The sequence below is a fragment of the Artemia franciscana genome, chromosome 7, assembly GCF_032884065.1.
Source record: "Artemia franciscana chromosome 7, ASM3288406v1, whole genome shotgun sequence".
Lineage (NCBI taxonomy): Eukaryota > Metazoa > Arthropoda > Branchiopoda > Anostraca > Artemiidae > Artemia > Artemia franciscana.
The window spans coordinates 61,713,924-61,739,565 of NC_088869.1; the positions used below are offsets into that span (position 1 = coordinate 61,713,924).

General features: G+C 34.3%; 2 protein-coding genes across 2 annotated transcripts in view; both read left to right on the top strand.

Moving 5' to 3' along the window:
• LOC136029573 (uncharacterized) overlaps positions 1–21,271 on the top strand; it is a 71,553-nt gene extending 50,282 nt beyond the window's left edge. The window contains exons 7-11 of the mRNA XM_065708070.1: positions 1,537–1,749; positions 3,689–3,746; positions 7,703–8,104; positions 17,690–17,942; positions 20,989–21,271. Coding sequence (XP_065564142.1) covers positions 1,537–1,749; positions 3,689–3,746; positions 7,703–8,104; positions 17,690–17,942; positions 20,989–21,124 — 1,062 coding nt within the window. The 3' untranslated portion in view covers positions 21,125–21,271. The remainder of the gene's footprint in view (positions 1–1,536; positions 1,750–3,688; positions 3,747–7,702; positions 8,105–17,689; positions 17,943–20,988) is intronic.
• LOC136029572 (glycogen phosphorylase-like) overlaps positions 1–25,642 on the top strand; it is a 302,996-nt gene that overhangs the window by 49,893 nt on the left and 227,461 nt on the right. The gene's annotated exons all lie outside the window — the stretch shown is intronic.

Genomic DNA, 25,642 nt, shown 5'->3' on the forward strand with positions numbered 1-25,642 from the left:
TTCACTAACTATTAACTATTCAACTAACTATTCATTTTTTAACTATTCACTAACTATTAACTATTCAACTAACTATTCATTTTTTAACTATTCACTAACTATTAACTATTCAACTAACTATTCATTTTTTAACTATTCACTAACTATTAACTATTCAACTAACTATTCATTTTTTAACTATTCACTAACTATTAACTATTCAACTAACTATTCATTTTTAACTATTCACTAACTATTAACTATTCAACTAACTATTCATTTTTTAACTATTCACTAACTATTAACTATTCAACTAACTATTCATTTTTTAACTATTCACTAACTATTAACTATTCAACTAACTATTCATTTTTTAACTATTCACTAACTATTAACTATTCAACTAACTATTCATTTTTTAACTATTCACTAACTATTAACTATTCAACTAACTATTCATTTTTTAACTATTCACTAACTATTAACTATTCAACTAACTATTCATTTTTTAACTATTCACTAACTATTAACTATTCAACTAACTATTCATTTTTTAACTATTCACTAACTATTAACTATTCAACTAACTATTCATTTTTTAACTATTCACTAACTATTAACTATTCAACTAACTATTCATTTTTTAACTATTCACTAACTATTAACTATTCAACTAACTATTCATTTTTTAACTATTCACTAACTATTAACTATTCAACTAACTATTCATTTTTTTGTAGTGTGCCATTATGACCATAGTAGGTCTATACCTTTAATTGTCGTAAAAATCTGAAATTTTACTCCCAGAAGTATAGATTATGGACAAAAATATTCGGAAAATATAGATAATTGGGAAACTACATGTGACTGTATCTGCTGCAAGGATTAACGAAGTGTCTAAAACACTATCTTTTATGTAGATTTGCCTTTTGACTGATAATAACAAGTTTGACTGATAGTTCTTAATATTCATAATTTCTTACTTGTGGCTAGATTAGTGTACAAAATAGTCAAATAAAAAAAAAGCTGACTCGAGTTCCATTATTTTTTTTTGCCAAGTGGAAAATCTTGTCCTGGTGTTGCAATGTTGAATTCAGATAACTCACTGCTGAATTTCCTCTCTTCAGTTCAAACAAAATACAACCAGCCATTCTGGCCCATTCGAGGCTAATTTTCAAATCCTTATTAATAGAAGTAGAGTGTCTGTGTGTGTGTGTGTTTGTGGGGGGGGGTCATGTATTTAGAAGAGGGTATACATTTAAACCATACATAGGGAAACTGACGTAGGTATCCAGGTATTTTTAGCTACTGATGGAATCTTCAACTTTAATAAAGAATGGTGCTACTGGGGAAAATAAGAAAAGGGGTCCATAAATTGCCCCACTTATTAGCTTATGAATACAGCAAAACAAAAAGAAAAGGCAATACTTGTGTATGTATTGTGCATATTTTCTTTAATTTTGTCTCAGTTCCATATTATTTAAATTTTGTTTTTTAAAATTGACTTAGTACGTTCTATTGTAACCAGTCTTTACTAAACTTCTCTTGTGATTCCAGGTCATGAAGATCATACCGCGCGAAATTAAACCTTACAGTGATTCACTGTTTGCTAATGCAAGAAGGACCAGGAGAGTAAATGAAAATGATAAATCTGACGAACCCAATATATCTGACGGGAATGAAAATGAGAGAGAAATAGAAGCCCAGAGATCAGATCGTGAATTAGACATTATGGATCGAACTCATATATCCGACACTGCCACAGTTCAGGTATCATGCAATCATGCAAACTCCATGGATGAACAAGTAGATGATTCTTAACTGTTCATTCAACGGTTCACAATTTGTCAATCCAGTTTTATGAACTAGTTTTTATAAGCTTCTTTGTTTTGCTGATAATTCTAAATCATGTCTCATGAATCTAAAAGCTCTCAAGTGTAATGGGATAATTAGCCATTAAATTTTGATTTTTTTTTTTTTTTTTTTTTTTTTTATGCACATAGAGATAAAACACCAGAAAAAAACTTACCATTGGCTCTAGAAGGTAAGTTTGTTAATACATAAATAGTTTCATAAATCACTTCGACTACTGCTGAGCCACTCGTGAAATAAGAGGAAAAATACTATTACCACAGGAAAAAATTTACTCATCTTAGAACCAATGTATCAATGAAGCACATTTTTCCCAGTATTAAATTTCCGATTGTTCACACGATCAAACTGTTTGCATATGTGGACAAAGCAGGCATCAGTGTTTGCAAAAAAAATAGCCAGTAAAATTAGATAACAGAACACAGAATAGAAATGGTGATTCTCGTGAAGGTTGTTTCTTATAGACCAAAGATGAGATAGCAGCCGATCCTGAAGTAGTTTTGACATTGTCAGTATAAAAGGGGACTGAAAATTATCTGCTCTTCAAGGGTTATGCGATAAGGTCTTTTTCAGCATTTGAAATCGATTAAGGGGATTCGATACCCTAGAGAATCAACCTATCTCGTCCATTATAAACTTTATTAGTTTGTGTGGCCGAACTATTTAGAATTGATTGGGCGGTCATGCCATGACTAGCAGAGCTTGGATGAGCAATCTGAATAAATGACAGAAAACTGTAAGCCGACATCTACCTACCTTGGAATCTTAGAAAAAAAAACTTAGTAACTTCTCTTGTTTTGTGCTGGAGATAGATATATTTTAGAGAAACTTATAAATTGTGGTTTTTTGAGCAAACGGTGCAGAATTTCCTTTTTTAATTTAGGAATTAAGTTCATATTCCTATGAACATTCTAGTATATTTGTTAGGAAAATGCCAAAAACTACCTCAAAAGTAATGACATTTGATCAATTTGACAGCTCTTCGAATTATCTGTCGTACAACCCCCTTTGATTGAAAACTTTGTCGATACTATTCCATTGTCTTTTCAATCAAATCACAAATTCTCAATGGGTTTCAATGAAAAGTGGTCTCCTGGGAAAATCCGTTAATGGACCCTTTGCCTTTGAGATGGACAGACGACGTTGAGGCTTATAAAATGAAGTTTAAGATAGCGAGTCCTCTTAAAATACCCGTTTCAGATTAGCTATTATCTTTTCTTTCTGTGCATAGTCCCCCCAAGTTGAACAAAACTTTTTCACCTGCTGACCAATGGTCTGTGCTGCGCAGGTACCGACCTCCTGATTCAATGCCTTTGGCCAGGAATGCAATGCGTAGTTGAGGCAAACCATCAGACGTTTCCCGTGTTTTTTCCCCAGGTTTCTCCAGGTACCCATTTTGAGCTGGGTTGGCTCTAGCTGAGCGTTTAGAGTCTCACCATTGACCCCTGATTGACTCCACGACTCGAACTCCTGTACCCCAGGACTCGCCTCCAGAGTTGACTTTTGTATTACTTTCATTTCAGCTGCCCTTATTCTTAATAGATGGAATTTCTCTACGAAACGGTTGAACTTACCTTTTCAATAAGCATAGCAGATGAATCCTTAAGTTAAGACCTATCTAGATCAGTTTCAGAACTATTCTATCAGGATTTGAAGAATGCTATGGAATATTTTACTATATGATTAAAACTTTTTTATCGCAGGAATTAAAATAGTTCTCAAAAATATACAGAGCATGTTTTAGTTGTTTTTGCTCTTATATAGCAAGTGTTCATGCTGAAAAATTTCTGCTAAAATAGCAGTCGATGACCCTGCTACATCGTTTGTTCTTTTTTAGGAGCTATCTGAGAGAGACCCTGAGGATGGTCCTGGAGAGGAAGTTCTTGGCATCCTTGGTAAGATATTCTTTTATGGTATTACCACATACGTAGCTTAACTTGAATCTTCCCACACCGGCTGGCGTATCTGGTAGTACCATTACTGACACGTTTACTGGCACGTTTCATTAATGGAATCAGTGAACCATGCTGGCACGCAAAAGAAGATAGAAAAGTGAATCTCTTTAAGATTAATCTGAGAGACTCTCCCTCCCTTCTGTTTTTAATGAAAAATTGTTTGAAGTCGGGTCTGAAATACAATTTTTCTTCACAGCTCGTAATTTATGACTGAATTGGTCATTTTCTTTTTACTTAGGGATGCTTCAGGCTTTTCTAGTTTAAAGCGGTAACCTCCCATATCTTATTCATTTAATCTAAAGACTTAAAAGGTTAAAAGATGCTTGGCGATCCTGTTAGTGACGTCTTTGTAATATTAGATTCTATCCCAGAGTTTATGGGCTTGGACTATACTGGCTTGCAAAAGAAAGAGTGATATCTCTAAGATTAAGCCCCCTCCCCTTTTAAAAAAAAAAAACCTGCCTTTTTTTTTAACCTGCCTAATTTAGACCTGAAATATAATTTTTAACACAATTCATCATTTGAAAGTACCAACTTCGTGCGACAACTCCTTCAAATCAATATTGAGGGGGTAACTTTCCCGCAACGTGTCTTTATTTGGAGGGGTATACTTGGACTGAGCAGGCAATGTGCGTGCTGAGGGGTGACAGATTCTCTCTTATTGCAGAAACATTTTAAGTCACTGTGACTACCCATACAGCCAGTGAAAAAAAAGTCATTATTTAGATCAAGTTTTAATTGTCCTCGATGAAAAAGAAATCGATAGAAAAACGGAATGGAACCTCGAATATAAAATATATTATAAATGTGTATAATACATATAAATATTATAAATATATTCAACGATAATCCTCGAATATAGAAAGTCGGAACGAACGATCACCTTCTCAGACAAATAGGCCAAATGAACATTGTGGGTTCGACGATGCATGAAATTGTAGATTTCTTCTGGTTGGAGGCGTTGATTGATCGGTGTTCGCTTGAAGTGTAGTTCATTGACTTATGTTCGCTTGAATATGTTTGTGACTGTAACGTAGTTGCCCCACTGCTAATTATTGCTTCTCAATTTTGGTAAATGTCAAATTATTTTCATTTGTACAATTAACTCGAAACACAGAATATTGTATATTGTTGAACCCTCTATTCTCTTTCTTCTTTTCTTAATTCTGCTGAACCCTTTATTTGCTTTATTGCTTCTCATCGCGATTATGATTCTCTGCATCAGAGGGGCTAAGTCTTCCAACTAACAAGAGGAGATGTTACAAGGTGATGAAAAACAAAGAATATAGAAAGAAAGAAGGGCTGCTTCAAAGTTCGCACAATTAGAAAAAAAGGAAATTATTATTAATTTATTACATGTCAAGGAAACCAAAATATAAAATGAGACGGAGTGTATGCGATAAAAGAGAAAAAATAAAATGTACTTAAACCCGATACTGTAGCGTCACTAGTTCACGAATAATTTGATTGAAAAATGTCAGCATTAAATTTTATAATTCTTGTTTTGACAGCTTGGAAGGTGTCTCTAATTCGTCTTCTTCTTTTAGAACAAAAGTACTTTAAAGAGAAAAAACAGGCGGTAAAGAGAATTTTTTTTTTTGTTTGCATTTGTATCTTTAAAGTATTTTAAAAGGGGGCCCTTTGCTTAAATCTTTGGGAAGATGATGTTCCCCGCCCTTCGTGTATGCAGGTGTGAAGGCCAGTAGCCATTGAACACCAGATAATAGGATTATCTGGAAGGTTCCTTCCAGATAATCTGGAAGGTTCCACGTGGTGTGGGTATTTAGAAGAGTTTGAATTGGTGTCACTTTTGTTTTCAGTAGACCCCTCTCCCTCCCCTCCTGATAGACTTACCTCTGTTTTTCCTTTACTTTTTCTTTCTATTAAAAATGAGAGATCAAGACTAAGTTTAAGATGTCAACTTCCTGAGATTGCCAATAAATATAAACTACTTGATTTAATAAATGAGTCACTATCACTCTATACATACAAAAAGAAATTGAAAAGATAGTTCTTTCTGCCTATAGTAGTGGGGACTAAATGTAAAGTGATTTATTTATAAATTAGTTTATTAGTCCCATCCGTGTCTACGAGTCGATTTTTTTTCCGCTTCTTCTCTCTCTCTCTCTCTTTCTTTCTCTCTTTTTATGTACTCCGTGTGAGCTATTGAGGTGTAATTCCTTCTTCTTTTTTCTCTCTCTATTGTTAAAGGAGGCAAAACGAGTTGCCTCCCTGTCTCCTTTGTATAAGATTTATGTATATCTTTTCTTGTTTAATAAAGTCAAGTCAAGTTAAGAGGCTTACCCACAAAAACATCTTTCTAGAAAGACCAATTAAGCTAGTCTATTCTGTTATATTCATCTTCGCTAATTAACTAATTTAAAGCATAAAGCTTCTCTAAATTAATAAGTCCCTATTTAAAGCTCTCTAAAGCCTCTAACGTAGGACATTAGATGTCTTTAAGGTTGGTTGATATTGAACTCCCTTCTGGTAGATACCCTGATGATAAAATTTAGGAAACCCTTCCTCAGCGGAGCTCGAATCTTTTTCATGCCACAACACGGAAAACAGCTCTAACTTTCCATAACATTCTTTTAAATCCTGTCCTTGTAGATGTCCCAGTAACAACAACAATTAACAATTTACTACCAGTAAAACCTTTTACATCTTGTTCCCCAATAAGAATTTAAAAACCACCCCTCCCCCTCCTTTTCAGCCCGTTTAACCCAAGGGGTAGGATTATTACTGGACCCTGAAAAGCATAACTATGACGCTAACTTTTCCTTCTTATCGATTTTTATCTATTTCTTTTCCAGATGCCTTGGTGACAAGTATGGAGAAGCTCCTCCCTCTCTAAAGCCTGGATCAGGTGCAAACCCTATCAAGGCAAAACTAGAACAGTTGACCTGCTCTCACTTAAATTTTTTTTAGGGACCTGACAGCTTATTGCTGTAGATATACCACTCCAGAATTTAGGAACCCCCTCCCCTTTAAAGATCAGATTGAACCCAGACACCCAAATCCGATAGCCACTGATCATCTGATAACTGCAAGTGTCTTGATGTTATCTTCCTATTGCATTAAATATTAAGTTTACTTGCTATTAATCAGAACTATTACATTAGTCTTACCTTCCCCAAGTTTCTTTACGATCCGACATCCCTTTTATGAACCTCATTCCGACAATCCTAAGTCTCTTATCACCATAAATATTCCGTATCGGATAAAAATTCTCGAAAGACACAACAAGAATATCCACTCTTACTTCTCACCTAGTTCCGCGGGGATCCTACCGCCGGCTTTGATATATCTTGTGATTACAAGAATTTAGGAGCTTTCTCCACCACTGAGGTCAGGATGGGTGTGAGCAACTAGGACTGAAAACACAACTAAGGCACATATTCGTGCTGCCATCTAAATTTAATGGAGCCAACCCTGTCTGCTGGGGTTCTAATGAAAAGAGTTAAGTAACCTTTCCTTTCTCTTCCCTTACAAAGGTCAGATTAGATCCTGATACCCAAATATTGTAACTATGGCATTAACTATCACTTTTCACCATGTTTGGCTGAGGTGCAATTACCCTTTGTACTATGCTCTGGTAATATGAATTGAATGATACCTCCCCTACAGAAGTTGCTTCATGTTTAAATCCCCAGAAAGCATAACTAGGACACTAGCTTTTATTCCTAATAAAAGTTTCGTTGCGATCTAACCATTTGTTCTGGTAGATACCCTGTCTGGTATCTACCAGACAGGATAAATATACCATCTGTTCTGGTATGACGTGAATATAGGTAGTTGTGCTATTGCCCAAAACTGTGAGTGACGGTATAGGATAGAAACAAAACAATACAGGGTAGTAACAAAGATTATATCAGATTATTTTTATCATTCAGGAGGTGAAGAGCCAGAGACCGTTCCAAAAGATGAAGATGATGACGAAATTGAAATAATTATTCCTCCCCCAAAGCCACCCCCTCCTTTAGTTGATCTTGACGATCCCATGGAAGAAGAACAGGAGAAGGAAGAATTGCCCAAGGAACCTGACGAAGCCTCTAAAATTGCCGCTAGTGATTCTACATGTCAAGATGTGTCAGGCAACACTCCTGTTGCTGAGCCACTTGATCCATCTCCCAGTACAGCTCCGGTTCAGCATTGTAGAGTTGGTGAAAATAGTATTTCTGAAGATCAGAACAGTGAATTAGTGCCTTGTCAGTGTGATGAAAATGCTGATGGATATACTGATGCTGATCAAAATTCTGCTCAGCCTGCTGAAGAATCGCATAGAGTAGAAGAAGGTAAAGAATCATTTCACTTCTTGTGTTGTTACTATGTACATGGCAAACTAATAAAAGGGGAAGACCCAGGTTTGTCTCTGAGAGGAAACAAAAATAAGACCATCTATTGCTACTCAACTAAATCATATCGTTAGTTATATAATGCAAAAGGAAAATATTAGATGTGTGCCTTGCTTAAACTTATGTCTCTTTTTTCCTTTTGCTGTACACTGGCCTAAGATTAGATAAAGAACCCACCTTTTCTCTATTTTTTCGAGCAAGCTTGCGTTTTTTTTTTTTTTTTTTTTTTTTTTTTTTTTTTTTTTTTTTAAGCTAAGTCATGTTACTTAAGGTCAATGAAATCCAAAAATTTCAATTCCAAATAAACTAAAACCTTTAATTGAAATCCAAAATTGGATTATTCGAATAAATCCTGTTTTATATATATTTTTATACATATAATATGTAAAAACATATATATATATATATATATATATATATATATATATATATATATATATATATATATATATATATATATATATATATATATATATATATATATTATAACTTTATTGAATTATAACGTTGGTGAATTTACAAGGTTGTTGAAATAACTTTCAATAATATTGTAAACTTAACAATTTCAGAAGTTTATCGTTTTTCTTCTTTGCTAGCAGCTTATTCCAAGGAATTATTTTATTTAAGTTAAACAATGTAATCCCCAACTTATATTAAAAAGATTTCTTGCATAACAGATTTGAACAAAACTTGAAAATTTAACTAATGTAACACCTATGTAAAAGGTATTTATAACGAGGAATGAGCAACTTATTTTGGATTTCTTATTTTGGACCCGAGTTACTCCATCATCGGATATACACTTTTAAAAGTTCTTTAAGGGACAAAAGCTCTCGGGCTCCAACGAAGCATGTGCAAAGCTGTCCATGTTGAAATTTTGGGAGATTTCTAACCAGCTACAAAATATTAGAGAAGCACTCTATTATTTTTATTTGTAATAGAACTAATGATGCTTGATTGTTGTTTATGCTTGAACCATTTAAGTTATTTTTAAGGTATTAGAGCATCAATTCATATGATATGCATAACAATTATGCAGCCATAGAAAATTCCCCTTTTGTTACCCTCCTATGTCATGTCATCGCATGTGCCCTTAAGGCATCAGAAAACTATTCTATTTTTTTGAAGGGCTGGGGGGTGGCTGATAGGGGTTTGTTAGTAGTCTATTGCATATTTACCTATTTTTTTAACCAGCCACAAAACTAAAGTAACTTTACATCCCACAGCGTCATTAGTAAATACAGATGGCTCTGGTGTCTGAAGAAGTGAAGTTATGTTGCAGGTATAGCGATTATTTGGTTAACAAATTTCACTTACGGGTATTGAATTTTGAATATATTGGATAATTATGCGAGCTGCTTTGAAAATGTGAGCAAAAGGGCTTGCACCACTTTAATACTCAGGTCTCAAAATGCATTATGTACAAACCGTGCGATATTGCTGATTTATATTAGAATAAATTAGGGTGTCATCACATGAATACTGAACAAAACCTTACAGAAGTGTTACTTTTATTGTTTCTCAAATATTATCTATACTTTTTGACATATTATTATCTATTTTGCATGTACTATCTTATATATATATATATATATATATATATATATATATATATATATATATATATATATATATATATATATATATATATATATATATATATATATATATATATACATACATATATACAACAACAAAAGAGATAATAGCCAAGAAAAGAAAGATAATAGCTCAACAAAAGAGATTTAACCAAGAGTCTTGGCTGAACTTTTCGTTAAGAAGTAATGATGCCAAGGCTATTTTAAAAAAATGGATTTTTAACTGAGAACTTTTATTGTAAGTGTTTTATTGTTTTTATTTTTTCTTTGCTGAAGACGGCCCTTAGATATAGGGCCGAAATATTCAAATAAGTTTTGTTGGTTCACTGTCTTGGGAAACAAGTCCTCATTATTCTCTCTTTTGTTGTTGTATTATGGAAAGGCAGTGTGGTCTTCGTCATTATTTATATATATATATATACATATACGTTGGAATCAAGAAGAGCCAGAGCCACCCAGGTAATTCATTTGGATTGTTGCTTGCATTATCGAATTGTATTACCACCACCACAATTTCCAAATGAATTGGTCTGCCTGTTTTTAGGACGTGTTTTGTTTTCTATAGAGTTCCACAAACGAATCTGAAACTTGAGCTAATTTTTCACCCCAGCTTCATTCAGCGTAAGCGATGATCGGACTACCAATCTTCATAAGGTGTTTAGCTTTAAAGTAGCTGGACAAATTTAGCGGCACATGGATCAGAAATTGCTGAAGGTTATTTTGAACCACCTTCATATGGCCACATGAACTTTTTATAACCCAATGAAGCTATTCAACAATGCCTCGCACAATCTTTGAATAATGGGATCTCTCGAAATCTAATGAATCTCTTGGAAGAAATGCTGCGAGACACAAACAACTATGCCAATGGTTACGAAAAAAATACGAGAAGTGAAGGATGATACGAGCAACTTGCTGCTTCATTGGGACAACAGCCTCCAAACATGCAGTTTATTTTTACTGTGCCATATGAAGTTGATTATGGACGGTTCAACCCTCCTGTATGTAATGAAGTATTCGCTGTACTTACTCTAAACGCTGACCATAGTTTTCCATTTCATAATTGTGTATATATGCGTTATTAGATATTTTTTTTTTCTCGAAATTGGTTACATAATTGTTTTTTTTTTAACTGGCATACTGACATATCTGGCCCAAAAAAAACGATCTAAATAGGTCACAACTTGAAGGAATATTTTTTTGTTTTTCCCATAGTGTTTGTATCGAACCTACGGGGACGTCATGTCGTCAAGCTGAAGCTGACGATTCTCAGCGGTTAGTAGACAAGCGACATGAGAATCTATATATACAAGCCTGCTGCGTAGCCGTGCCAGGGACCGGTACTAAAAATACATGGCTCCATATTTTGGGGGAAAATTGGCATCCGATGATTTTTTGACGTAAAAAGAAAACGATCTATATAGATAACGAGTTTGAGAAAATTCGTTATGAGTCTTAATTTTGGGGAAACAAATCCTGCGAGTGACGTCATATTTTTTAGCACATTTCAAGAGCATGCATAATTCATATTTGCCTCAGTCGTGGTTGTATCGCTTTTAGTGTCTATGATGCAGGCAAAATTACACAAAAAAGATATGATTTACAAGAAAAATCATATGATTGACGTTTTATTTATGAGCATATTTTAAGAGAATAAATTATACCCCCCACCTCAGGAGTGGACGTACCGTTTTTATATCTATGACGCTTGCAACATTACACAAGGAACATAGCTAAGTATAAAATGTCAAGTGTAATTAGTCTATTTACAAAAGGCGTTTTAAGCAGTTTCATAATTCTTGGAGGAAAAATGAACGATCTAGACCATCAAATGTGACAGGGCCAATCCGAGCAGCTAAGGTATGGGATATTGAAAAATGTCTAAAGTAATGATAAACAAAAATAAAGCACAAAGAAATATACAATTAGAATACTTGCGTCAGCGACAATTACAACGGGTCAAAAACAAAACTGAAGAACAAAGAAATATGTGGATACAAGACATAAGACAACGAGGAGAAGAAAAAAATTAACAATGAAAGTGAAGAAAAAAAGAATTCTCTTCTAGAAGACAAACGACAGCGAAATCAGAAGGAATCAAAAATGAAAGTGAGAAGAAAGAAATATTACGCTAGAAGAACTACACCATCACAATCTTTGACGCCAACAAAATGGGGCGCGAAATCCAGTATAAACCTAGAGAGATGCCATAAACTGCGCAACTGTTGATTACAAGTCATTTGGACCCTTCAATATTATATGTATTCCCTGGAAAGTCTTATATTTTCCCGAGGAAAGAGTAGCAAACAAAGATGACTCATTTGTAGGTTGCTAGTTACAACGAGAATAAATATATACAAGCCTACCCTATGCCGAGTGCCGGGGCCTGGCTTTGCAATAGGCTACATAGTTGTTGGTTTTTTTCTTAACTGGCATATTAACATTTCTGGCAACTAAAATGATCTAAAAAGGTCACAACTTTAAAGAAGAATTTGTGTTTCTCCCAGGGTGGTTGTACTGAACCTATGGTGACGCCATGACATCAAGAAGAGACTGACATTGTCTGCGATTAGAAGAAAAAAGACAATGAGAATCAATATATACAAGCATGCCCCGTAGCCATGCCGGGCCCCGGCCTCGAAATTGGCTACATAGGTGTTGTTTTTTTCTTAAAACTGGCCCGTTGACATTTCTGACCACAAAGCAATCTAAATAGGTCACAACTCTAAGGAATAATTTTTCCCAAGGTGGTGGTGCCAAACCTGTAGTGACGCCACGACATCAAGAAGAGGAGCACATTGTTTACGGTTAGAAGACAAGTGATAGTGAGAATCCATACATAGAAGCCTGCCGTGTTGCCGTGCCGGGGCCTGGTAGTGAAGCCGTCGGGCTCCCGGTATTTTATTTACAAATGTATATATATATATATATAATTATATATATATATATATATATATATATATATATATATATACATTTGGATTGCATTTAGAAGACCCCTTATACTGGAATGCTTTTGAGTTGAAACGGATTACGGAACAATATAAATCTGAGCTGACAAAATACCGTTTATTACCGTTAAATACCGTTTATTGGATAACATTTCACCGGAAATAAGACATTGTGGCAAAATATATTCCGAACTTATGGAAGTTCAGCTAGTTCTTCTCTGACTATTGATGATTTGAATTCTTATTACACGTCAATTTATAGGATCGAAAATCTTGCCATAAGCAAATATTATGAAGAGGAGGTTTCTAGGTGGCTTGGATGTTTTTCAGGACAGGATTAGGTTGTCACCAAATCACTGAAATAGGTTAAAACGGCCATAAGAAAAGCTAAGCTGTCTAAAGCTAAGATTGGGATCGGCTTGTAGCTTCTTTTCCTATCTGCAACTTCTTTTCTAGATGTGGGTCATCTAGCTTTAGACACTGTCTCGACAGTTTCCTAAAAGGAATTATAACATAAAGGGGAAAACGCCAATGAGAGTAAATCTTACACACCTATCAGTGCATTTTGAGTAAAATATTTGAATGTGCTATTTTTCCCGAGCTAGACACCGGACTTTTCGAAGATAACCAGCTTGGATTCCAAAAAGATGTTGGTTGCCCAGAGGCACATAGATTACTTGCAAACGTGTTAATTGTTTCGAAGAGTAAACAGTCACCTCTTTGTGTGTGTGCACCGTTGATTTATCGAAACTGTTAGATAGTATTAATCATATGCAATCTCTTGAAGCTCTGTTGCACAGTGGCGTACGTGTGAGTATCGTCAAAACAAGTTTTGATACGCAAATTCGACAGTATCAGCCAAATGGAGAGACACAGTTTCGGAACCAATTAAAGTCATAAAAGGCGTGAGGCAAGGCAGTGTCCTTAGTACTGTAATTTTCAGAATGCAATCTCTAAGATTCTGAACCAGTTTTATTCATCTCTTCTACTTCACGGTTCCGAATTATCTTAAATAGATTACGCCGATGATGTTCTTCTTCTCAGCAGATCGAAGGCATATTTGCAAGGTAACCTAAGTAGACTGCAAAACGGATTTCAGTTAATCGGACTTTTTATTAACATTGAAAAATAACATTTTTATTAACATAGTGTTTCCCTTGTAAATCATTCAGTCCCTTGCGTGTCAGAGTTGAAATCTCTCGGGTTAGTGATTTCTGAATCGCTCCAAAAAAACGGGAAATCCATTATGAAGCACACAACTACCGCCATTAAACGTGCTTATGGGATTGTTGTTCCAAATCGGGGTCGATACTCCAGGAAATCCGTTCAGTGTGCCAACCTCACGTTATTTACTTCGCCCATGCGGTTCATCTACTAGCCGAGAGTGACATTGATAAAAATTAATAATTGATATTTTAGATACGCAAAGTTTTTGCTGTTGATTCCTAAGCGGCACCGAAATTCCCGTCTTGAAAAATTTCGAATTATGAATCCAGTCAAAGAAATGTCGAGGATCCGTGAGAAGTTTGTGATAAAAGAATCCGTGAGAACTATATATATATATATATATATATATATATATATATATATATATATATATATATATATATATATATATATATATATATATATATATATATATATATGTATGTATGTATATATATATATACATATATATATATATATATATATATATATATATATATATATACATATATATATATATATATATATATATATATATATATATATATATATATATATACATATACTAGCTGTTGGGGTGGCGCTTCGCGCCACCCCAACACCTAGTTGGTGGGGGCGCTTCGCGCCCCCCCCAAGCCCCCCCGCGCGCGTAAGTCGTTACGCGCCATAATAGTTACGCGCCATTGTAGTTGTGTCCCTATGTCCCACCTGTGAATATAGATATATATATATATATATGGTTTTAACTACGTAAAACTTGCGAATATACAACATTCTTTGCTGTCCCATTGTCTTTGCATATAAATAGATTGTCAGGTTATCCCCCTGTTTCCCCCGGTGTCCCCGTTGTAGTTGTGTCCCTGTGTCCCGGTCGTCATTTATATTCCCTGTGTCCCGGGTCCCGGTCATCATTTGTATCCCGGTGTCCCGGTCTGTATATACATTCGTTTTTTAGTTTTGTTTTTCTCCTTTATTTTTTTCCTTTTTTTTTCTTTTTTAGCTTATTTAGATTTTTAGATTTTTTAGTTTTTTTTATTAGTTTTTAGTTTTTATTTCTTTTTAGTTTTTTTGTCCCGGTCGTCATTTATATCCCCCTGTTTCCCCCGGTGTCCCCGTTGTAGTTGTGTCCCTGTGTCCCGGTCGTTAATTATATTCCCTGTGTCCCGGTCGTCATTTGTATCCCGGTGTACCGGTCTGTATATACATTCGTTTTTTAGTTTTGTTTTTCTCCTTTATTTTTTTCCTTTTTTTTTCTTTTTTAGTTTATTTAGATTTTTAGATTTTTTAGTTTTTTTATTAGTTTTTAGTTTTTTTTTCTTTTTAGTTTTTTTGTAGTTTTTACCTTCTTTTTAGTTTTGTTAATTTTTTTTTTTTACTTATGTCCTGGTCGTCATTTATACTCCCTGTGTCCCGGTGCTTTGTTGATTGCTAATCGAACATTCCTTTTGTCCTGGTCGCTTTCTCTTTGAGTGTCGTCATTTATTTTTTTATTTTTTATTTTTTTTAGTTTTTACCTTTTTTAGTTTTTTTTTAGTTTTTAGTTTTTTTAGTTTTTTACCTTTTTTTAGTTTTTTTAGTTTTTTAGCTTTTTTACTTTTTTTATTGGTTTTTAGTTTTTTTGTAGTTTTTGCCTTTTTTTTTAGTTTTTTGTCCTGGTCGCTTTCTCTTTGAGTGTCGTCATTTATTAGTTTTTTCCTTTTTTTTTTTAGTTTTTTATTGGTTTTTACCTTTATTTTAGCTTATTTTTCAGTTTTTTCCTTTTTTTTAGTTTTTTTTTATTTTTTATTTTTTTTAGTTTTTTACCTTTTTTTAGTTTTTTTAGTTTTTTTAGTTTTTTAGCTTTTTTACTTTTTTTATTAGTTTTTAGTTTTTTTTTGTAGTTTTTGCCTTTTTTTAGTTTTTTCAGTTTTTTTTTAGTTTTTTATTGGTTTTTACCTTTATAGTTTTTTTAGTTTTTTAGCTTTTTTATTTTTTTTATTAGTTTTTAGTTTTTTTTGTAGTTTTTGCCTTTTTTTAGTTTTTTCAGTTTTGACGTCACCTAATCCAGTTTTTTCAGGTGACGTCACCTGACACATCCATCCACACATCCATCCACACATCCACAGACAGACAACTTATTTTTATATATATAGATTTATACTCCCTGTGTCCCGGTGCTTTGTTGATTGCTAATCGAACATTCCTTTTGTCCTGGTCGCTTTCTCTTTGAGTGTCGTCATTTATTTTTTTCTTTTTTAGTTCTTTTAGTTTTTACCTTTTTTAGTTTTTTTTTAGTTTTTAGTTTTTTTAGTTTTTTACCTTTTTTTAGTTTTTTTAGTTTTTTAGCTTTTTTATTTTTTTTATTAGTTTTTAGTTTTTTTGTAGTTTTTGCCTTTTTTTTTAGTTTTTTGTCCTGGTCGCTTTCTCTTTGAGTGTCGTCATTTATTAGTTTTTTCCTCTTTTTTTTTAGTTTTTTATTGGTTTTTACCTTTATTTTAGCTTATTTTTCAGTTTTTTCCTTTTTTTTAGTTTTTTTTTATTTTTTATTTTTTTTAGTTTTTTACCTTTTTTTAGTTTTTTTAGTTTTTTTAGTTTTTTAGCTTTTTTACTTTTTTTATTAGTTTTTAGTTTTTTTTTGTAGTTTTTGCCTTTTTTTAGTTTTTTCAGTTTTTTTTTTAGTTTTTTATTGGTTTTTACCTTTATAGTTTTTTTAGTTTTTTAGCTTTTTTATTTTTTTTATTAGTTTTTAGTTTTTTTTGTAGTTTTTGCCTTTTTTTAGTTTTTTCAGTTTTGACGTCACCTAATCCAGTTTTTTCAGGTGACGTCACCTGACACATCCATCCACACATCCATCCACACATCCACAGACAGACAACTTATTTTTATATATATAGAAGATAGATATATATATATATATATATATATGTATATGTATATATATATAAAGATATAAAGAATATAAAGAAGCCTGCCACGTTTACCGGGGCTCCCGGTATTTTATATATATATATATATATATATATATATATATATTATGTATATTTGCTCATCTATTCGTATTGATTCGTGCCATGCGGTGACTTTGAAGAATAAGGAATCAGGGCCGCTTTCTGGATAATAAAAGGGGATGATGATTTGTAAGGAAAATAGAAGCACATATTTTTAAACCCATAATTTTTGCTTTCTATGGTGAATATTCACTCCAGAACGTAAAATTGAGTAGGGTTTCTGTGGTAATAAAATATATTGAAATTTGAATTGGAGCGCAAACATAGAATGGCAAAAAAGATGACAAATATTGATCTTTGTTATAGTATGGAAAATTTATTTTTATCAAGTTAATGTCATTAATCCTTTCCTCTCTCCCTCTATTTTTCTATAGTTCTTTCCCCCTCGTGCGTTAGGTCCAATAAGCTTTTGAAGCATATAATGTTACGCTTTCCAAACTTATGTTTAATATACAGATATGATGTTTACGATTGACCGTGTTCCTCCCCCCCCCCTCCATATTTTTTCTAGTTTTCATAATTTTGTCAATAAAATATTGTATTTTCGTCATATTTTGGTATATTCCTTTATGATAAACCTCACTTGACTTCTCGATGTGTATCATATAATACACAAATACTTTTTTTAAACGTAAACTTCAGTTGTTTTTGTGTATTGTATATTCATTTTTATCAGGTTGCTTACGTTAATCCTTTACTCTCTCCCTATATCTTTCTATAGTTCTCTCCCCCTTTTGCGCTAGTACCAAAAGTTATTAAAGCTTATAAAGTTATGCTTTACAGACTTGGGTCATAATTCAGAGAGGAGACTAATGCATCCAATTAATCAATTCATGTTAACAAATAACGTCTACTCAGAAGACGATGGTCTTCGAGTAGGAGGTTTGGCCTCCAACTTTGACACAACTAGGAGGTTATTAAATACATCAAAGGAGTTGTATACGTCTCTTGACCATATAGAAACACTACAACAAGAAGAAAAAGCAATTGATCTCAAACTTAGAGCCCTTCAGAAGAAGAGAGATCAGGTTCACCGGTAAGCATCTCTCTTTGACTATGCTAGGGTAGAAGATCTTTAACAATTTACAGTACACTGGAATGGCTAGTCCTGCGCCATTATCTGGATTTTTTTTCCGTTTTGGTACTTATATCTCTCTTCAGTCACCAGTTACCACTAAAATTATTGAGCAGGAGGGGAAAGGGAAAATTTAATATAGGTTTTACGGGTTTCTAACTCGACCTTTTGAAAGGACAGTTTTTCTTTAAAAATATATTATTTGATTGTGCTAGAGGTACTACGGTTAAACTGCTACAAGGTGAAAGCTACAAGGGGAGCATGAGGAGAAAGGGAAAATTTAATATAGGTTTTACGGGTTTCTAACTCGACCTTTTGAAAGGACAGTTTTTCTTTAAAAATATATTATTTGATTGTGCTAGAGGTACTACGGTTAAACTGCTACAAGGTGAAAGCTACAAGGGGAGCATGAGGAGAAAGGGAAAATTTAATATAGGTTTTATGGGTTTCTAACTCGACCTTTTGAAAGGACAGTTTTTCTTTAAAAATATATTATTTGATTGTGCTAGAGGTACTACGGTTAAACTGCTACAAGGTGAAAGCTACAAGGGGAGCATGAGGAGAAAGGGAAAATTTAATATAGGTTTTACGGGTTTCTAACTCGACCTTTTGAAAGGACAGTTTTTCTTTAAAAATATATTATTTGATTGTGCTAGAGGTACTACGGTTAAACTGCTACAAGGTGAAAGCTACAAGGGGAGCATGAGGAGAAAGGGAAAATTTAATATAGGTTTTACGGGTTTCTAACTCGACCTTTTGAAAGGACAGTTTTTCTTTAAAAATATATTATTTGATTGTGCTAGAGGTACTACGGTTAAACTGCTACAAGGTGAAAGCTACAAGGGGAGCATGAGGAGAAAGAGAAAATTTAATATAGGTTTTACGGGTTTCTAACTCGACCTTTTGAAAGGACAGTTTTTCTTTAAAAATATATTATTTGATTGTGCTAGAGGTACTACGGTTAAACTGCTACAAGGTGAAAGCTACAAGGGGAGCATGAGGAGAAAGGGAAAATTTAATATAGGTTTTATGGGTTTCTAACTCGACCTTTTGAAAGGACAGTTTTTCTTTAAAAATATATTATTTGATTGTGCTAGAGGTACTACGGTTAAACTGCTACAAGGCGAAAGCAAGGTGAAAGCTACAAGGTGAGCATGAGGAGAAAGGAAAAATTTAATATATGTTTTATGGATTTCTAACTCGACCTTTTGAAAGGACAGTTTTTCTTTAAAAATATATTATTTGATTGTGCTAGAGGTACTACGGTTAAGCTGCTACAAGGCGAAAGCAAGGTGAAAGCTACAAGGTGAGCATGAGGAGAAAGGAAAAATTTAATATATGTTTTATGGATTTCTAACTCGACCTTTTGAAAGGACAGTTTTTCTTTAAAAATATATTATTTGATTGTGCTAGAGGTACTACGGTTAAGCTGCTACAAGGCGAAAGCAAGGTGAAAGCTACAAGGTGAGCATGAGGAGAAAGGAAAAATTTAATATATGTTTTATGGATTTCTAACTCGACCTTTTGAAAGGACAGTTTTTCTTTAAAAATATATTATTTGATTGTGCTAGAGGTACTACGGTTAAGCTGCTACCAGGCGAAAGCAAGGTGAAAGCTACAAGGTGAGCATGAGGAGAAAGGAAAAATTTAATATATGTTTTATGGATTTCTAACTCGACCTTTTGAAAGGACAGTTTTTCTTTAAAAATATATTATTTGATTGTGCTAGAGGTACTACGGTTAAGCTGCTACAAGGCGAAAGCAAGGTGAAAGCTACAAGGTGAGCATGAGGAGAAAGGAAAAATTTAATATATGTTTTATGGATTTCTAACTCGACCTTTTGAAAGGACAGTTTTTCTTTAAAAATATATTATTTGATTGTGCTAGAGGTACTACGGTTAAGCTGCTACAAGGTGAAATCATTGTATTGGCACAACTACTATAATCATAGAATCACTGTAATAAATAAAATTCAGAGATTGGGTTCAAATGTGATAATTGGAATTAGAAGTACCTTGAAATTGGGAAAGTTTTGGATTTCGGAGGGTGGCGAGGTCCCTATTGTATACGATCTTGGATATATTCGGTATATCGATATTATTAGTCCATTACTCCATCGAAAAGATAACTTGAACTATGTTTGGTGGTATAAACTTAGCAGATAGTATCAAATAATGATTTGGTGGATAAAATTATACAAAACCTGTTGCTAGCATGCAGACGGAAACGTGCTTATGTGACGGGGTCTTAGGGTCCAACCACCCAAAATCCTAAATTTCTCGAATTTTCGGGTATATTGTACTCAAATTATCAAGCAAAATTTGTCATTTCATCCCCCCCCCTTCCTAAGAAATTTTTATGAACCCATTCCCGAAATAAAAATTAGATTTTGCTCCTTTGAATTTATCTAGTTCTGCCGTTTAACGCTGCACTGTCAATCTCTTATTAGGCTCTTATCAAACACAGACTTATTTAAGTTTCTAAAGTACTTAATCTTTTTAAGCACTTAAGTTTCTTTCCTGGTCAGTTTCCCTAACTCTTTGAATGTACCTTTTTCTTTTTGGATAGAATATTTTATTACCAATTGTATTTTTATTATCTTTGCATTTATTTCATTTGTAAATTGATTTGTCTTTTATTTTTTAAGTTTTGTATTGAGCTCTTTAAGCTTTTTTTGTCTGTCTTAAGTTTGAAAATTGCTCAAAGTCGACAAAAGCAAAAAAAAGTTGACGAGCTAATGAATTCTTATTCAGATTATCAAGCAAACTGTATTTTACATATCTTAAGCGCTCAGATTAAGTTCTTACTTAAGAATTTAAGTTTGAACCGAAGAACTTTAATTTAAGCCTCTTACGAACTTGAATTTCTCTTTTTATCTATTTTCCTCACTGTTTAGATGTACTCTTCTGTTTTTTCACACGATAGTGTTATTGCCAATGTGAACTTTATTACCTTGCCTTTATTTTTTTAATTAATCTTGTATTTTTTTTTATTTTATTTTTTTTAGGCAGTTGATGTATTATGTTAATCGGGTTGTAAATATTGGTGTCGGGCTACCAGATGAAGTTGACAAATGCGTAAAAAGTGCTAAGATGGTTGATGCTCAAACTGAAACTCCAGCATTTAATTTTGAAAAAGCCTAGAAATCTGATCATATTTCCAAGATTTTAGAAGACAGTGGACCTATAAAGTTCAGCTATTTTTTTTTTTTTTTTTATTCTTGTGTTTCCTGTACTCTGAAGTATATACCTTCCTTGTAAAAATGGAATACAGTCTCTATTTAGATGAAACAGTGTCTCTTTGTGTTTTTTCTTTTCTTTTTGGCATGTGGTACAAAAAAGCTTGTTATATTAAGTACTAGCTGTTGGGGTGGCGCTTCGCGCCACCCCAACACCTAGTTTGTGGGGGGGCTTCGCGCCCCCCCCCCAAGCCCCCCGCGCGCGTAAGTCGTTACGCGCCATTGTAGTTGTGTCCCTGTGTACCACCTATGAATATAGATAGATTTATATATGTGTTTTGAACTACGTAAAACTTGCGAATATACAACATTCTTGGCTTTCCCATTGTCTGTGCATATACAAAGCCTTATGTACTTATAATGACGTCATATGCAAACGCTCTTTTTAAAAACAAACAAACATGCATACACACAACTCGTTTTTATATAGATAGATAGATAGATAGATACAATACAAATTAACTGCGTAAAACTTGCGAATATACAACATTCTTCGCTGTCCAATTGTTGCTGCATATAAATAGATTGTCAGGTTTACCGACCCTCGAACATGCAACGTACAATTGTCCATGGGAAAAACAATCAGTATTAAGATCTATACCACATTTTTCTAATGATTGACCTTGAGCTTTGTTGATGGTGATTGCAAATGCTAATCGAATTGGGAATTGCAATCTTTTAAATTGAAAAGGCAGATCCGTTAAAATCATGGGAATGCGAGGAATAAGAACAGCCTCACCCTCAAAAGGCCCTGTCAAGATTGTGGCCTCTATTACGTTTTCCATTGTTTTTTTTTACGGCGAGTCGCGTGCCATTGCAAAGCTTTGGTGGGTTGATATTTCTTAACAGTATTATTGGTACGCCTATTTTTAGTTGTAGCACGTGTGGTGGAAACCCTGAAAGGTCCACGGAATTTAAAAATTCAGATGGATAATTAACCGCCTCATTTGGTTCCAAAACTGTGTCGACTGACTTGTAAAGGACTGCCTGGTCTCGAATCTTGGTTAAAACAATATTGTTGATTTCGTGGACGTCTATATTTTTGGATGCAAGAATCGCTCTTTCACTTAGCCATTCATTATTTTTATAATTGTTTTGAATATTCGGAAATACTTTTTCAATCAATTCATTTTTGGACGTCACTAAATTACAGAATTCAGCAGGTAGTCGTATACGTCCTGAAATTGAGTCTACTGGGAGCTTTCCGTTTCCAATTGCCAGCAATTGATCTGAAAATGTTTGACCAGAGTCATCGTTTTGCAATCGGACACGCATATTTGTAGTTAATTTTAATGTTTTTACGTGTGCCCATGAATTAGAATTTTTCAATCAAGCATTCATTTCGTCTGCAGGGGTTGATCTAGGTATTATAGGTAATGTTTGTCTGAAATCTCCCGCAAGCAATATTAATGTGCTGCCAAAGGGTTTCGAATTCCCTCGCAAATCTTTCAAACATTGATCCAGAGCCTCGAGCGATTTTTTGTGTGCCATTGTGCACTCGTCCCAAATAATAAGTTTGCATTGCTGCAATACTTTACCCATCCCAGATGATTTGCAAATATTGCACGTGGGAGTTTCTGTAGAATGCAAATTCAGAGGCAATTTTAAGCGGAATGAGCAGTTCTTCCACCAGGCAGCAACGTTGCGGCTATTCCGGACGACGCAATTGCCAACGCTATATCATTTTTTGATCGAATTGATGCCAGAATCAGTTTTATCACAAACGTTTTACCAGTACCTCCTGGTGCATCCAAAAAGAAAATTTCTCCAACGTTGTTATCGACACAATGCATTATCGTATCATAAATGTCTTTTTGTTCCGACGTTAACTTGGAAATGTTATTTTGTACATATGACAATAGATCACTCGCACTGTAACTTTGTTCACGATCCAATTCTACAAATGTCGAAACAGCAGCGGTACGATTAGGAGAAGGCATTCCCAAATCCTGAAGAGGTTTGTTTGCCATACATACGCACAAATCTTCTATAATAACTAAAGTGTAGTTATAAATTTCTGATGTAAAATCAAAAGTCATATCTGACGTCTCTAACCGTTTTCGATGGAGTATATCTTCGGACATTTTCGATTTATATTTTCCCCATAACTCTGTAGGAGCTGAAGGAGAGCAAGTTGTTAGAATGATTCCAAACAATGCACGAATTTGACTTGGAGTTGACGTTTCGCACGCGTCATTGATGCAGTTATCCCAGTGTTGGTCATTCTCCAATAAATTCAGAGCTTGGCATGCACTACGGGAAGTGTCATGTATAGTACCGTTTACAGTTCTCAAATACTCAAAGGACGTCGGACCGGGTACATTCACCAAAAGCAGGCGTAGAAAGAAGCATTCATGTTGATTGGGGTGAACGGTGTAGAGTCTTCCTATCGTGGTAGCTTTGAAGATGGTAGGTTGGCCGTCGACTGACTTACCCTGTTTTCGACGTTCAAATACTTTATTTTTAGTATTCCACGTGTAATACGAAGGCACTTCAGTATACAGCAGTTTTTTTGCAAAAGAATCATTTTTGCATAGCGAAAAGAAAGCAGTTAACTTTGTATCCGGTGGAGTCAGGGCTCTTTGTTGCACGTTGGATTCCGAAAAATAAACACGTTAACCATTCTGTAAATGTACCGCTAAGTGAACAACAGCTGGACTACGTTCATGTATCGGAAATGAAAGAATTCGCCAAACAGCTTCATTACTGCTTATGTATCTTCCAGCCTGATATTGTACGATTTCGTCGATATCTTTGATTTCGGACTGCAAGCCAAAAACTGCCACGTCACTGCCTTTTTTGACGTATTTACATATGTATTTGATTGCCTTTACGGAGTTACAGTATTCAACGTCTATGTGTTTATTAAATGTTTTTGATAATAATGGGGAATATGGAACAATCCGCTGGTTGTCTACTTCGATGGTGGTACCGTTACGCTTCTTTATTATTGCTGTTTTACCGCCATCTTCAGTAGATCTTCTTCTATATTGTGGGTAACCATCATTGCCAGTAATTGTGTTGGGTACTAAAAGTCGAGGATATTGCTTTTTGCACCTTCCTTTGGCCATGCATGGTGAATTTTCGTTCAGTGCACCGCAAGGTCCATGTATCATATTTTTTTTACAACAAAATCATTTAACCCCTTATCGACATTTTCATCAGGTATTTCAGCGGAAATCACATCATCAATTTCGTTAGAAGTAATTTTATAATGTAGCCAGATTAGTATATGTGCGTGTGGCAATCCTCGTTTTTGCCATTCCACTTAGTACATCCAGCATCGCACTGACCCAAACACTTCAAGTTTTACTATGTAGTTTATCAGTGATTTCAACTTTTGCCGGAAGACACGGGCCGTAATGTCATGTCTATGAACCGCCGATTATCCTTGAAGTAAAAGCTGCTGTAACTCGTCCCAAGATTGATTACATGTAAATGTAATAAATAAATCTGGACGACCATAGAGACAAACATACGCAATAGCATCTTGAGCATATTCATGCATATGACGGGGACTGCCAGCATATGACGAAGGTAAAATCGTTAATCTTCCAACGTTTGTGGTATTACCGTCATTTACAACTGCATCTCGCAAATGAATGTACTGTTCAGAGCGGAGCTTGGTCTGATTCAGACGGATAAATAGCAAAGGTTCTGATTCAATTTTTGCACACATATCAACGACGTATTGATGAAACAATTGACGGCATTTTAAAATATAATTGTCTTCATCCTGCCGAATCATTAGTCTGTAGGAATAATGATGCATTGCACTGCATTTCTTATTCATTCCTTTGTTAGTGGCTGGATTTATCAATTTAATATTAAAGTGATAGCCGTCGGCTCCAGCCCAAAAAATGATAGGATATTGTAGGGCATCGTAGCATCGATGAGTTTCAGCAATTCTTACCAACTGAGCATTTCGCTTATGAAGAATAATATCTCGAGGTAAAAACTGATCACTGACCATAACGATTGCCACTTCGTCGATAGTTGGAGCATTGTATCTATGCACATGTTGGCCAGGAGGCGTTTTGTCAGTGGAAATAACAATTTTATGCGTATCAGTAGGCATCAAATCGATGGCTGTTTTGAACAGACGCACTAAATTATTATTTTCGTCGAAAAGATGTTGCAATTGGGAAACGATTGTCCTTTCAACGTCGGGAGAAATTTCGCAACGTGCATTCAATTCAGAATTTCTATCACTGATGAAGTACAATTGTAAAAATCTATGATTCTTGCCTGAGAATGGTAGTAGGGACCCTGCTGTATGGTAAATTTGCCCTTTTACTTTGAAAGTAGGCATAAATTGATCTGGATTTTCGATTTTGGCCCCAAATGACGTCATTTGGAAACATGAGTTATATTTTCTGATCTGTGATAAAAAAAAACGCTTAGATTCTGACGTAGTTCCAGT